Below are 12949 nucleotides of genomic sequence, written 5' to 3' on the forward strand. Positions count from 1 at the left end.
TCTAAAGAACAACTTCCAAACATCAAGACTGGGGAGCCTGGGTCAGGGCCCAGTTACTCTGCACCAGGTTGTCCGCCTCACACAGTCTTATGAACCAAGTGGTAATTTCACATTGCTTTTCCTGAAATTGGAGAAATCAGTGTCTTTGCATTGCTCTGGTTCCAAAGAAGTATTCCAGCTTGCGGAAGGCATATGGGAATTCAAAGAAGTTCAGGTTGAGTTAACTGGATTCAGTTTTAATGTATTTTTCTTTAAACTGTAATCTTGTGAGCTAGTAACTGTCACTCCTTACTGTGATGAGGTAGGGAGACATAACTCACAGCTTATTGATTGAAGGCTGAGGGACAGAGAGTTGAAGTACACTTGGATATACTCTTTCAGTTGAGCCCTAAAAGCTTAAACAGTTACGATCCTCTGGCTGTTGGTTGCTGTTTTAATTCACACTGAAAGCCTGAATGGGCCTCACACAAAAAGTCACAGCATCACGGCCAAAGGGGTGGGGGGCAGTTAGCATCTGAGAAACAATAACTGGAAATTAAGGGGCTAAAACTCCTTAAAATCAGTCACAAGAATACATCCGGAAGGGGAGGAGAGGCCCAGATCAACTTCCCTATCTTCATTGCCTGCAGATAAAGTAGATATTATCCAATTCATCATGCTTCTTGTGTGCTGATGGAAAGGTTAAAAGCACCAGAGAGTGGACTGCAAAATTACTGCAAACAAATTTTGCCTTCTCAAACACAGAACAGTAATTTGAAGGCTGGGGGGAGGGGGGTAGGAATAATAGGGTAAAATTTCCAGGATTGTTTTAGTGGGCTCTAATGGAAAATGGTATGTCAATAGTGCAGAATATAAGTAGTAGGGTGATTGTCAACAGAACGGGTTTAAAATTAAGTTTAGTATGTGTTTATAAACTGAGGACAGAGAAGATAAACAATACTCACTGAAAGCTAAGGAGATCTTGAGAGCCTGACTTATCCTTTTTAGCCTAGAGGCTGAATGCAATTCCTCAAATACAGGACTGCCTCAAATTCTTGGAGACACAGTCATGCTGAAGAGAGCCCATCTACAATTCTGTGTGCAGGCACACAGTGTCTGGGGTCATCCCACAGTGCATGAAGAAAAGCTACAGCTCTGATGGACTGTTCTTCCTGGAATACAAAAGTCCTATTTTCAGGATGCTCTCTGTTAATGACAGAGAAGCTGTGTAGAGGTGCACAGAGACCTAACTTTCAGGTGGTTAAAATGGGGTGGAATGACTCCATTATTACTTCCTTCAAGGAAGCTTGAGTTATGCCTAGCTACCAACCTCTATAACCATTTTGCTCAGCTTCTTCAGCATAGGATTGATTACAAGATCAGAAAAGTATGTAATTTCTTTTTTTACATTCATCCCTGCTAAATCAAGTTCAAACTGTTTATGAAGAGCCTCTAGCAACATCAGTTGCACAAGGAATTCAAGAGGAGGGAGCTAGTGGTTCCATTCACAACTGGGGCCAGCTTCACTCATTTGCAGGGTTGCAGAGAGCTTTGATTTTGGCTGTCTTCATGAGTGCAGGTGTCTGTTCTGAAACGGTTTGCTTGTCTGGCCTGAAGTCAAGGGCAGGTGGGGCTGTACCAAATTAGCATCTCTTGAAAAAGAATCAGGCTCTCAGAGTGAAAAGACAAAGGGTGAACACAACAATGAAAACAACCCCAAATCAGAAGCCAAATTTTAAAGCAGAACTTTTCACTTTCCTTTTAAAAAACTGACGAACTTCACTGGGCACTGTTTTCCCTGAGACACCACTGCTTGCTCTGCAACTGTCTCAGGGTACACAATGCATTTTAAAGGGGAGCTTTGGAAAGGTCAGGGCAATTTGCAATGTGACAGACCCTAAAAGACAACAGCTGTGCTCAGAGAGGGTACTAGAGAGCTCAGCTAAAACACTTGAGCTATGGAAGTTCTGTGAAGATATAAAGCAGTGCACTGTTTTCCTCGGTCTTTGCAATACCTTGCGAGTTGACTTCATTGAACTATGAAGTGTAAATGCTATTTTGTATTTAAATAATGCTGGCCTAATGCTTTGTCCTTAGCACTGGTACTTCTGTTGCTTCAGATAAGTGGTGGTGAGTGATGAGTATATGAAATGGTACAAACCTTACTGCTTTTCTTGTTTGGTTTTCATTTATATAAATAAACCAACTTGACAGCCAAATAAAATACCCACCACCTTGCTTTTCCCCTTGTCTGGATTTTATAAATGAAATGGCAATAACTCTCCTAACAGCCTTGAAGCCTCATGTCAGCAATTAGTACAGTATTATGGTGATACTGGGATAATGTTTTGGCAGAGAACAGCATTTCCCTTGTGTTTGATTAACTGTCTGCTATAAAAAACCACAGAAAATAACTGTCTATCAGTTCTGTGTAAGTCTGTGATGGAGCATTTATATATTACATATGAGATGACAAAGAAGGTGTAATATGTAAAAAGTTACATGAATATCAAATCATTCTCTTCACCTCCAATCTGCTCATCCCATCATCACTCAAGAGATTCACTACCACATTCATGAAAATATCCAGAGTACGCAGGCCAGCAACTGTATGTACACAGAAATGGGTCTTCTTTAGAACATCTGTACAGTAACATCCTCAAGGATTACCTTAATTGCTTTCCTGAATCTGTCTTAATGAACTTTTAGATTCTTATTTATTTTAGGATTCATTATTTTCTTCAACTCAGTCTAAGAATTACTACCTTGTTGAGCCTCACAGTATTAGTCACCTGACTGCACTGCATTTTTCTTTGAATTTCTCTGTGCTATTAATGAAGTAACAATCAACAAATTGTTCCAAAGGCATTTATTTCTTTCTTGTATATGAATTAATAATAAAATCTTACAAAAAAATAGAACCACATTTTACTGAAATACATCATCTTATTCACATATCAAGCATTTTTCAATGTAAGCTAGAAAAATAGAAATTTCATCTTGGACCCATATAATATTCTTGCCATACTGCCTAGAAAATGATGTTAAAATAAATATTTTTTCCTCGAAAAGTGAAAGTGCACATTGCTTAACCAGACAAGCATAATAGTAACAAAAATAATTCAGTGCAAATTTGTAAAATAGGCATTCGGATTACCTTTCCTTTCTTATAGGATTTTTATATAGTTAAAAGTTCAGGCTTTTCATATTCTGAAACAGTTGATCAGAATCAGTTGAAAAGAAATTTGAATAAGCTATTGCCTCTTAGAATTTAGTTTTCAGCAATGTCATAATAAACTCTCCTTGGAGCTCTCCTTTACTTGAAGTTAGGCAGAACTTGCCAGAGTGGATGTAAAATATTTCCTTCTTATCTAGAATGCTTCACAGAACATCTTGGTCATTTGCTCTTGGTGTCTGTGAACTGGGGTCACAGTTAGAATTTACAGAAGTACACAGTCACTATCTTCAAAATCCTGTCAATTATTAATTTTAAGAAGTTTTCTAGTAAAGACTTAGATATTAATGGTAGTTTGATAAACAGGTATTTAAGTTAAAACCATCAGACTGCATCTGACGCAGATCACTTAAGGATCTCATTAGCATCCATTTTCTGCACGTCTTACGTAGACCCAGGTTGACATTTTGGTTGAAGCTCACTCCACAGAAAGTGTCTCTTACATAAATAAAAAAAATTATAATTACATCTTTTTTTTTTACCTGAAGGATTATACAGATTTTGGTTTAGTTCCCAATACAAAATGTACATGTTACTTTATACATATTTATAAGGTTTCAATCCTTAGAATAAAACAAGTAAAATAAAAAATACAGCTTCTCCATCTGCCTTTCTGAACACACAACGTACCTGAAGCTTTAGCATTTAAAAGTCAGACTGTCTGCACGACTCGAGCTAGGCGACACCTTCTTTGGATAAAATCATGTAAATCAAACTCAGTGAAGTTATTTCAAAAAATGCAAATGTCCTAAAAAAATAGAGTTCACATTTTTTTTCATTTTGGTTGATTCTATATTGGAAAATTGGACTTCTAGTCCAAAAAGGCCACTTCGCTAAATTTGGATAGATTCTGACAAAGCAAGAAGGAAAATGCATACAACATATTTTGCTATACAGCTTCTAAAACTTGTGATTATGTCCACTAAAATAATATATTCTATTAAAAATGAGTAAAAAAAAAAAAGGAAAATTCATAAAAAATCAAGTATTTAAGAGTTGCTCAAGGATGCTGTTGGTCTGACCTTGCAAAATACTTAGGTAGGTGCTTAATTTTAAGCATATGAGTCATTGTGCCAAGAGAGATTTTATGGTGAACACTAATGCACAAAAATTAGACTGGCTCTTCCACTGCAAGATAAGGGTGCATGTAAGTGCTTTTCTGGATATGGATCAGGATGCTCAGCACCTAACAAGACTTTAGGCGCTGATCCAGCAAAGCACTTATCTACACGAACAACAGTGCTGACTTCAGTATCACTGCTCATGTGCTTAACATTAGGCATGCTCATAAGTGCTTTCCTGGAAGGGCCCGATAGACCAATAGTGTATAAGCTATAAAATTTGAAGCAGTGTATGTTTAACACACTGCATATTTAACAATGTTAATCTGCTGAGATTTGCTTTTTCTTGGAACGGGGCATGTCTAATTTCAAGTGTTTATTTTCAGAAAATGCGTAAAAAAAGCCTTTAAAAGCAGCTTTGAGATTATGGCAAGTTAAAACAATATTAGTGAGTCTCCTTATGCTCCTTTCATTTCTTCTTTGCATGTCTTTTTGCAGGCATCTACAAAGGAAAGAGAAAACCCTAGTCATAAACATTATTCAAATAAGCATCCACCTGAAAACAAGTATCACTGAATTCTTACAGATTTCAGATCTGAATGCAAATTCTGCCAACTATGTCCCCCTTTCCATTGAAAATATTGAAATCACTAATTGCCACTTCTACAAATGGAACTAAGTTATTACTTAAGACTGAAAATTACGTATATTTGATCCTTACATATCCTAAGTCAGTGCTTGTATTTCCTTATTAAATTTTCCATGCCCACTGATGTCAATCCATTTGCTATGTGAAGTCCAAAAAAGGGAAAATATAAGAGCTGCTTAATCCCAAAATACAACTATAAAAGCATCACAACTCATCAGACATTTACATGAACATGTAGAGATGTCATGTTAACATAGAAAAAGAAATAAAGTAAGACCACGTTTCTATAATGGTGCTGGCATAGTGTTTCATACTATGTTAACCAAGAAGAAATAGCAAAGCAGCACTTCATAATGACCTACTGCTACTGCTGGCCAGGCAGAGTAACTATATTTAAATCCTCATTGTGGTAGGAAATATTGTTTTATGTACTTGGCACCATATGTTCTTCATAACTTCTTACAGCTACATGTTGAGGAAGTTTCAAAGTTACTTAATGTATTTCATGCTTTCCTAAAGGGAAAAGAGTTTTTGTTTTCACGTGAAAGCTCTAACGGCTTTTGGAAATGGCTTATTTTTTTTGTCATGCACAAATTCCTGTTCAACTAAAAGCAAGGTCACTAATAAAACCACTATTTTTGTAAGTTACAGCACAGCTCACAGCTAAAGTCAAGATGTGACACACTAAAAAGCACAATGCATCTATGCACAGAGGAAGAACTCTAGAGCTAGTCCTTGAGTGCCGCAGCAGATGTGAAAGTCATATACAGAGTAAGAAAAAATAAAAACTGGTTGTCCAGATCAGAAGTCAGCACAAAGGCCTCTCATCTTTATTAGTTTTCCTCCTTCTTCTCAAATTCTGACCAGAGAAACTGGGATATTTTCTTAGAAGGTTCTTCAACAGTTCAGTCAGTGCGTTTCCAAAATTTATTTCACAAAACTTTTGAACTATTGAAAACCATACCCCTAAAAATAGCAGATTTAAATATCCTAAAGAGCTTCTACCATGTATATGTTCTACCTCATAGTTCCTGTTTCTAACTTAACTCTCTTCCATTCTTGGTTTTCCAATCAAACACCTATCCCATGCTTGTCTGCTTTCTCAGCATCTTCTAGTGCTCGGAATTGGCTTTCCATTATAGATACACAACTCCTTTCTTCTACCAAAACACTCCCTTACATGTTGCTTAATGCATAGAACTGCTCCATTAACATGACAGTACGTGCCTTTCTTTTCCATTTTTTTTTCCTCATAGTATTCATTATCTGACATTTTTGAGTGATGTTGAGGGGTTTCCTCAACAAATAAGCTGCTGGGCTAGGCTGAAAGTTTCCAAAATTTAACCCTTCCAGTTTATGTCATGATTGCTCATTCTGGGCTTATCACACCGTAGTTATTATCAGAAATAATTTTCCAGATATTCTCCTCTATCTGGAATTCTAACCGCTGACTTCCTCATATACAAACTATGTCCAAAACTTTAGAAACCCACCATTTTGAAAGGCATACAAACCCCAACAACTGCAAAACACACAGCAAGGCTTCTCATCCATTTCTGGCTGGAAGACAATGCCATAGAGCTCTTTAACCTAACAGACAGCACTGGAATCCAAGGGTTGTGAAACGCAGTAAGTAAGTCTGAAGTGGAAAAATGGCATAAGTTACTTAAAAGGAGAACCCCCTAATTTCTCTGAAACTCACATTAAGCTGAAGTAGCAACGAATGACATATTTTAGGAGTGTCTTTCAAAAACACACACTGTAGTTGATCCACAGCAATGACTCAGTAAAACAACTGGTGGGACAAAAACGTGCTATGCAGAACTGGCTAGATCCGTACAGATGACCCCAGTGACTCCATTTCTTTTTCAATTTTGTGAATCAGGAAAGCTGCAACACCAGCTATCCCTCTAAATTTACAGGAATACTCTGTAATGACTAAAGAACATAGAAAAGAGTCGGTAGGGCATTTTAAGCAACAGTCCTACCTTGTGCAAAACTTCATAAAACTAAACCTTATCTAAGACACTCACAATTTAAGCTTTGAATCCAGCTCCAAATAGGCTTCTTAAAAAAACCCCACCCATTTTTGCCTTTAAATCAATATTGTCCCTAATTATTTTCATAAGGACCCTCCTGACCTTTGAACTAAACATAAAAATACCCCTATATTGCTATGTGCTAAGAGATTTATCATCTAAGCCAAAGAGATGCTGTAACTCTTTAAAGATTAAAATTTATACAACAGGAAAATACCAAAACCCCTTAAGAAATGTCCTGAAACCTAATCTAACTCTTGAAACATACAGCAAATACAACAAGCACAAGTTTGTTACACAAAGCACTTTATTGCATTACATGTACATTGACATTTATTGCAATTAGTTTCTAGCATATTGAAAACATCCCAAATCCCAACACAGACAATATCTTCGCCTCAATAAATTGCCACCAATGACAATGCATCAGCATTACATCAGCAGTTAGATTTGTGTCAAAATAAAAATGTAACAATGCCATCCCACTCTGGTGTAATACTGGGTAAAAAACTTCAGAAAATCTCAAAAAATAATGCTCCTTATGAATAAAAGAACTCATCAAAGGAGGGCATGTTTTCAGGCCAGCTTGAAGTGTGATGGAGAAAACTCTCTGGTGGCCTTGACTGGGCTTGCTCTAGAAGAAGTATGGTACCATGCTAAGCTTTGCTTCTCAGCTCACCATGTTGAAGCAGCTAGGCCATCTTCCCGATGGAATTCCACCCAGGCTGGAATATCTGCATGCCCTGCCCCACTAAGGCACAAGAGCTCTGTGTCATGCTGCCTCTTCATCACACTCCACCATGTAACCAGACATACCCTGCATACACTATAGTAACAAAAAACCCCAGGAGACATCTTTAACTTAACATAAAATAACCACTGTATTAAACTCTTTCAAGAACAAGTCTTTATTTTGATGCTTTAGGTTTGGAGCTGAAGAAGGTAGAAATGGATTTCATTCCACTCTTATCAACTTTGGCCAGAGCCTTCTGTGCTGCAGACAGCTTGGTATTTGCCTGTTAGTGAAATAATAAACAAAACCAGTTAAACAGCATCTCCACAGGGGGGGAATATATGCTACAAACTCCTAACACAGAAGCTGAGCAAGAAGTTGAATCATTTTTTTGTACATAACAGTAAGATAATGTTTTGCAGGCTTTGAATTGCAAGAGAAAAACCTTTAAAAACAAATTCGACATTATTCAAACTGAAAAATACTTATCATGAACTACTTAAACTCAGACAAAGACAGAAAACCAATTACAGGGACAAGGAGTGAAACATCTTTCCTTTCTGCAGAATGAGGTATCCCAAATCAAACGTTTACTTTGGGATAATCCCTGAGTGTACATTAAGAGGAATAATGCATGCAATATAACAGATGCATACAGTACCCTCCAACTCAATCTCATGATTATGCTGTCAGCAGGATGAATTACAGACTTGCATTACAGATGATGAATAATTCACACTGATTTACTATCAAAGACTCTAGACACAGTGAAATAAAGGGAAAAGAGATGGAAGAACTAGGAATGAAGAAAGTAACTAACATTTGCAAAGCACTTTTGAGGCCATTGGGACAACTTCCCAGACTTTTACACCTAAAACACATTTTATGAGCCACATTTTATAGAGCTGACCTCTTTTTCTTTCTTTTATTTTAAAACATAACGTTTAAATGTCTAGCTGTTTTCCCTATTAAGAAACTTTGCATTGACCTTTCTTTATGATATTCCTCAGTCTGCAGGACTCACAATTACAATACTTGGGATCAGCTAGATGGTATGGATAGGATGGAGATACACAGCAACAGTACGATTGCCTGTGTAACTCTACAAACAAAACCACTGCCAAAGTATTTAAAAAAGAGTAGTACACTGTACAGAGTCCAAGAGCTATCTTTTCTTTCCCAGATTCTCTCATCAATGTGCTTCATTACTTCAGAAGGTAAATCACGTTTATGTTAAAATGAATTATTTTTCCTCAATTTATTTCTATATTTATGCTAAGTTCAAAAGTTATAGGTATATAATTGGGGAAGGGGGAAACATGCATATTTTAAACTATTTATCACCCTCACTGAGGAGGCAATCCTCTTACTTCAAAACTCGAATGTGCACTGAGTACAAAAAATTTGGGGGGCTTGGGGGGAGGAAGGAATGCATCTGTCACCAGCTGCTTCTCTTTGCAAAGGGATAACGAGTAGTCAGCATTAGTCTGAAGGTCACAAGACCAGCACAGTGGGCCTTTTTGGTTCCCAAAGGATTGCAGGAAGATTCATTTTCTTTCAATGTTCAGAGAAATAAGCCAGTACAAGCCTCACAACTCTGGCATACAAAGACAGGCTCTATTTCTTTTCACATCTCTGTTGCTCTCCTAGGAATAGTACAGTGGCAGGCACTGCTGGACTCAGATTTGAATTGGCCTCCAAACTTGCTTTGAAGCTGGCAATCAGTAAGTTCTGTGTTGATTTAACTTCATTAAGTTGACATAAGTAAGTGTACAAGCAATATTTCTACATAAAATAAAGCCTGTCTTAGCATCCCTTGGAATGTAAGTAAATGCTGCCATCTTTGTTTCTTTTTCAAGTAACTGAAATTTAACAGTTGCTATCACTAAGCCATAGGATTTCTCATCTAAAGATCTCAAAGAGCTTTGCAAACATTAGCTGAGCACCTTAACATGTGTTTAAGTCTGTGAGGTTCACTGGAATGTTCACTGGTCAAATACAGCCAAGCAGTAACAGTATAGAAGAGTTCAGAATGGGAAATTAACTATCAAAGTCAAATTAAACCTGAATGCAAAGTTCAAGGAGATGTAAGATACAGATATCAGATAATTTTGTATTTGTTTTCCTCATGTGTTTTGGAAGAGAAAGTTAAGCACTCTGCGCTAATATTGGATATTAACCTATGCTTTAGCAAAACATGCATGAATGCAAGGCTTGCTTACCTTTTTGGTTTTCAGATTGTCTCTGTTGAATTTAGTATAGTCTTCTTCTGGTTCCACAGGGACATCTGACAATTTCCTTCTCTGAAATGTTAGAGTGAGGAAGTTGCTCTGTCAACCACTTTTACGATGTACACACATGGAAGTTCAAAGCTTTGGCTTTATAATGTAACCATAGCACCAAAAGAGGACTGGCAATCAACTGAAGAATCTGTAGCAAGAACGGTAGATTTCTCTTTGCAATCGTCTTCTTGACAAGTGAATATACACCATCTCTACAGCACTCAGAAGAGATTATTCACTGCCATGGGAAGCATTTTCTTCCTAGCCTTCTGAAGAATGACTTTTAGAAATGAGCCATGATAGTGACTTTGATGTCACAGTCTATTTATACAACTTTATGGAGCAGCTGTTGAAAGTTACTGCCTAATAGTCAAGGAACCTAGACTCTGGTCCCCATGATCCCACGGAACTGTGCAGCAACTCCAGTGTTATTGATTGCTATCTGCCAACACAAGTGGATGATCATCTAGTCTACTATCAGTTTGTTCACAGCCTTTAGAATTAATTAGTTTCTACAGTTTGGTAACAGTGAAACACTGACATAGCACTGCTGACTGCTTCATCACTTGAATCCAACAGTATATTAAGAAGTTTGACCCTGCCTGTGCTGTGTGCCTTCTACCTTCAGAAATAATGCAAGTAAACAATTCTTAGTACTTCACATGATCAGGCTGTAAAAATGAATATTTCTTTCCATAAACTGTGAGCATGTGTTTAGTTTAAAGGTGAAAACTTTCTGGTATGTTTCCAAAAGGGAAAAAAAAGTACATAGCATTTTACAGCACTGTATTTTTATTATTATTATATATCTGATATTACTATCCTGTCCTTAATATCCTGTGAAATCTAGACTGTGGTCTTCCTGGTTTTTGTGCCAAAGAGAGTGATTTTGCAAGCAACTTGGATGGTACCATACATTTTAAGATCCTGTTTTATTCATTTTGTTTATGGTGCTTGTGATACCTCTCTCTCCCCCTCCCTCTCTCTCTTTGGCACAGAAGCCAGGTCTGCAGCTTAGATTTCTCTGCTCTTAGAACCAGATCCAACTGCAGCCTTTTCTTTTGATTTCAATGGAATCTGGATCAGCTTCTCTAGGAGGCTGTTTACTGTGCTGTGATTACATTTTCAAATGACAATTTAATGAATAATCATTTTTCTCCTCTTTTTGGAATCTGATAAACAAGTTTTTAAAACTTACAACAAAAATGTTTGCATTTCAGCAAAACACTTGATGTTTAGTTGTAGCAAAGCCTACATGTTCTTTGTAAATGTCTCTCATCATCTGCCAATGGCCAGACTCCCTGCGCTGACAAAATGGACAGTACGACGATTACAACACAAGATCAATGGCTTGCAATTAATACAAAGAACATGCAATTTTGATTTAATCATTAAATCACAAAGTCCAGACTGTACCCAATTTGCTCTTGCTCTTCTAGAGAGAGAATCTATTGTTGCTTTTCTGCTAATCACTGCAAACCTCTCTTCCCTTCAGATTTTAACATAAATTCTAAACATGTAATTACTTTAGCAAAACAGGAAATACGTTATAACCTTCTTCTTTTGCAATAATCATGTATTATGTCTCTCAATACACCTTGCCTTCATGAAGACAAATGTCAATGCAAGCGAATAAAAACTGTGTGAAGGAGACTAGATGTTTGAGTGTACAAGCCCACCTTGCTCCTCTGTAACTGTAAAATACAGTGCTTTAATCTTTGAAGATGCAAAGACTTAAACACAGAAACATCATACACACTCTGGTCAGTGCTCTGGAAATAATTCAGATCCTCAGCAAGATTTCACTGCCCAATAACTGAACAGTTGTAAGCCTCATTTCCTCTGTAACCAAAGGGCTGAAATAAAACTATTTTTAAAAATAGATTCTCAGAACTATCCCAATGGTATAAAAGCTATTAGTACATAATATGAAATGTACATCACATGAAGTTTAATACAGTTGTTGTAACATGCTTATATAGCTAATGAATATCAGTTGGCTCCTGATGTGTGTGTAATATTTCTTACAATGCATAAAGATAATTCTTAACTGAATCCAAGGGCCAAGTAACTGTGCAGCCAGAACAACTGTCCAGCCAAATGGAAATAACGTATCTATAGATATACATTGGAGAAAAAATGCTATTAATAACAGTAGGGCTCTATTATTCCTGTATGTGCTAGCTGACATGTTGCTTAACAGAACAGTCACCGAACCAGCCAGAAATGAGGTTATTTTAGACTTCGTTTTGGTAAGTAGCAGGGACATTGCAGAAAAGGGCAGTGCAGTAAGTAACCTAGTTTCAGCAGATATAAGGTGCCTCAGTTTAAAGCACTTATGGAAAGGATAATCAAAAGTGGGGTTCTTGGTTCTAGAAGGGCAAACTTTGCAAACCATATGCCTTACTTGCCTAAGGCAAAGCAAAGGGACTTGATGTGTGAGGAGGACACTAGGAACGTAAAAGAAAAAGAAGTGATTTTGGATCTTTTACTTCAAACAAGGTGAAAAATCTTGAAGGACAGAACTTCTCAGACTAAACAGTATGAATGTGCTTCCTTGCTCACACAGATGCACACATGTTCACCACCCCTCCCCCAAAAAATCCAACTGATACTAGGTGTTAGCAGAATTCTACAATGAATGGGGGAAAAAGACTGTGAAAAGGAGAAGAGGAAGAGAAGAGGAAGAGAAGAGGAAGAGAAGAGGAAGAGAAGAGGAAGAGAAGAGGAAGAGAAGAGGAAGAGAAGAGGAAGAGAAGAGGAAGAGAAGAGGAAGAGAAGAGAAGAGAAGAGGAAGAGAAGAGAAGAGAAGAGAAAGAGAAGAGAAGGAGAAAGGAGAAGAAGAGAAAGAGAAAGAGAAGAGAAGAGATAGAGGAAGAGAAGAGAAGAGAAGAGGAAGAAAAGAAAAGAAAAGAAAAGAAAAGAAAAGAAAAGAAAAGAAAAGAAAAGAAAAGAAAAGAAAGAAAAGAAA

The 12949-nt window shown here is 37.2% G+C and overlaps 1 protein-coding gene across 5 annotated transcripts in view; it reads right to left on the reverse strand.

The window, feature by feature from the left end:
• Positions 1 to 2889: 2889 nt before the first annotated feature.
• The window catches only part of RNASEH2B (ribonuclease H2 subunit B), a 43672-nt gene continuing 33612 nt past the window's right edge, over positions 2890 to 12949 (reverse strand). For 3 of the 5 annotated variants that reach the window (XM_032680442.1, XM_032680443.1, XM_032680444.1), the window contains 2 exons: positions 9919 to 9999; positions 7253 to 7979 (listed from right to left, as the gene is read on the reverse strand). In XM_032680442.1, coding sequence (XP_032536333.1) covers positions 7872 to 7979; positions 9919 to 9999 — 189 coding nt within the window. In that variant the 3' untranslated portion in view covers positions 7253 to 7871. The other 2 variants (XM_032680447.1, XM_032680446.1) reach the window with 2 other exon arrangements.

This window comes from Chiroxiphia lanceolata, chromosome 2 (genome assembly GCF_009829145.1).
Source record: "Chiroxiphia lanceolata isolate bChiLan1 chromosome 2, bChiLan1.pri, whole genome shotgun sequence".
Taxonomy (NCBI): Eukaryota; Metazoa; Chordata; class Aves; order Passeriformes; family Pipridae; genus Chiroxiphia; species Chiroxiphia lanceolata.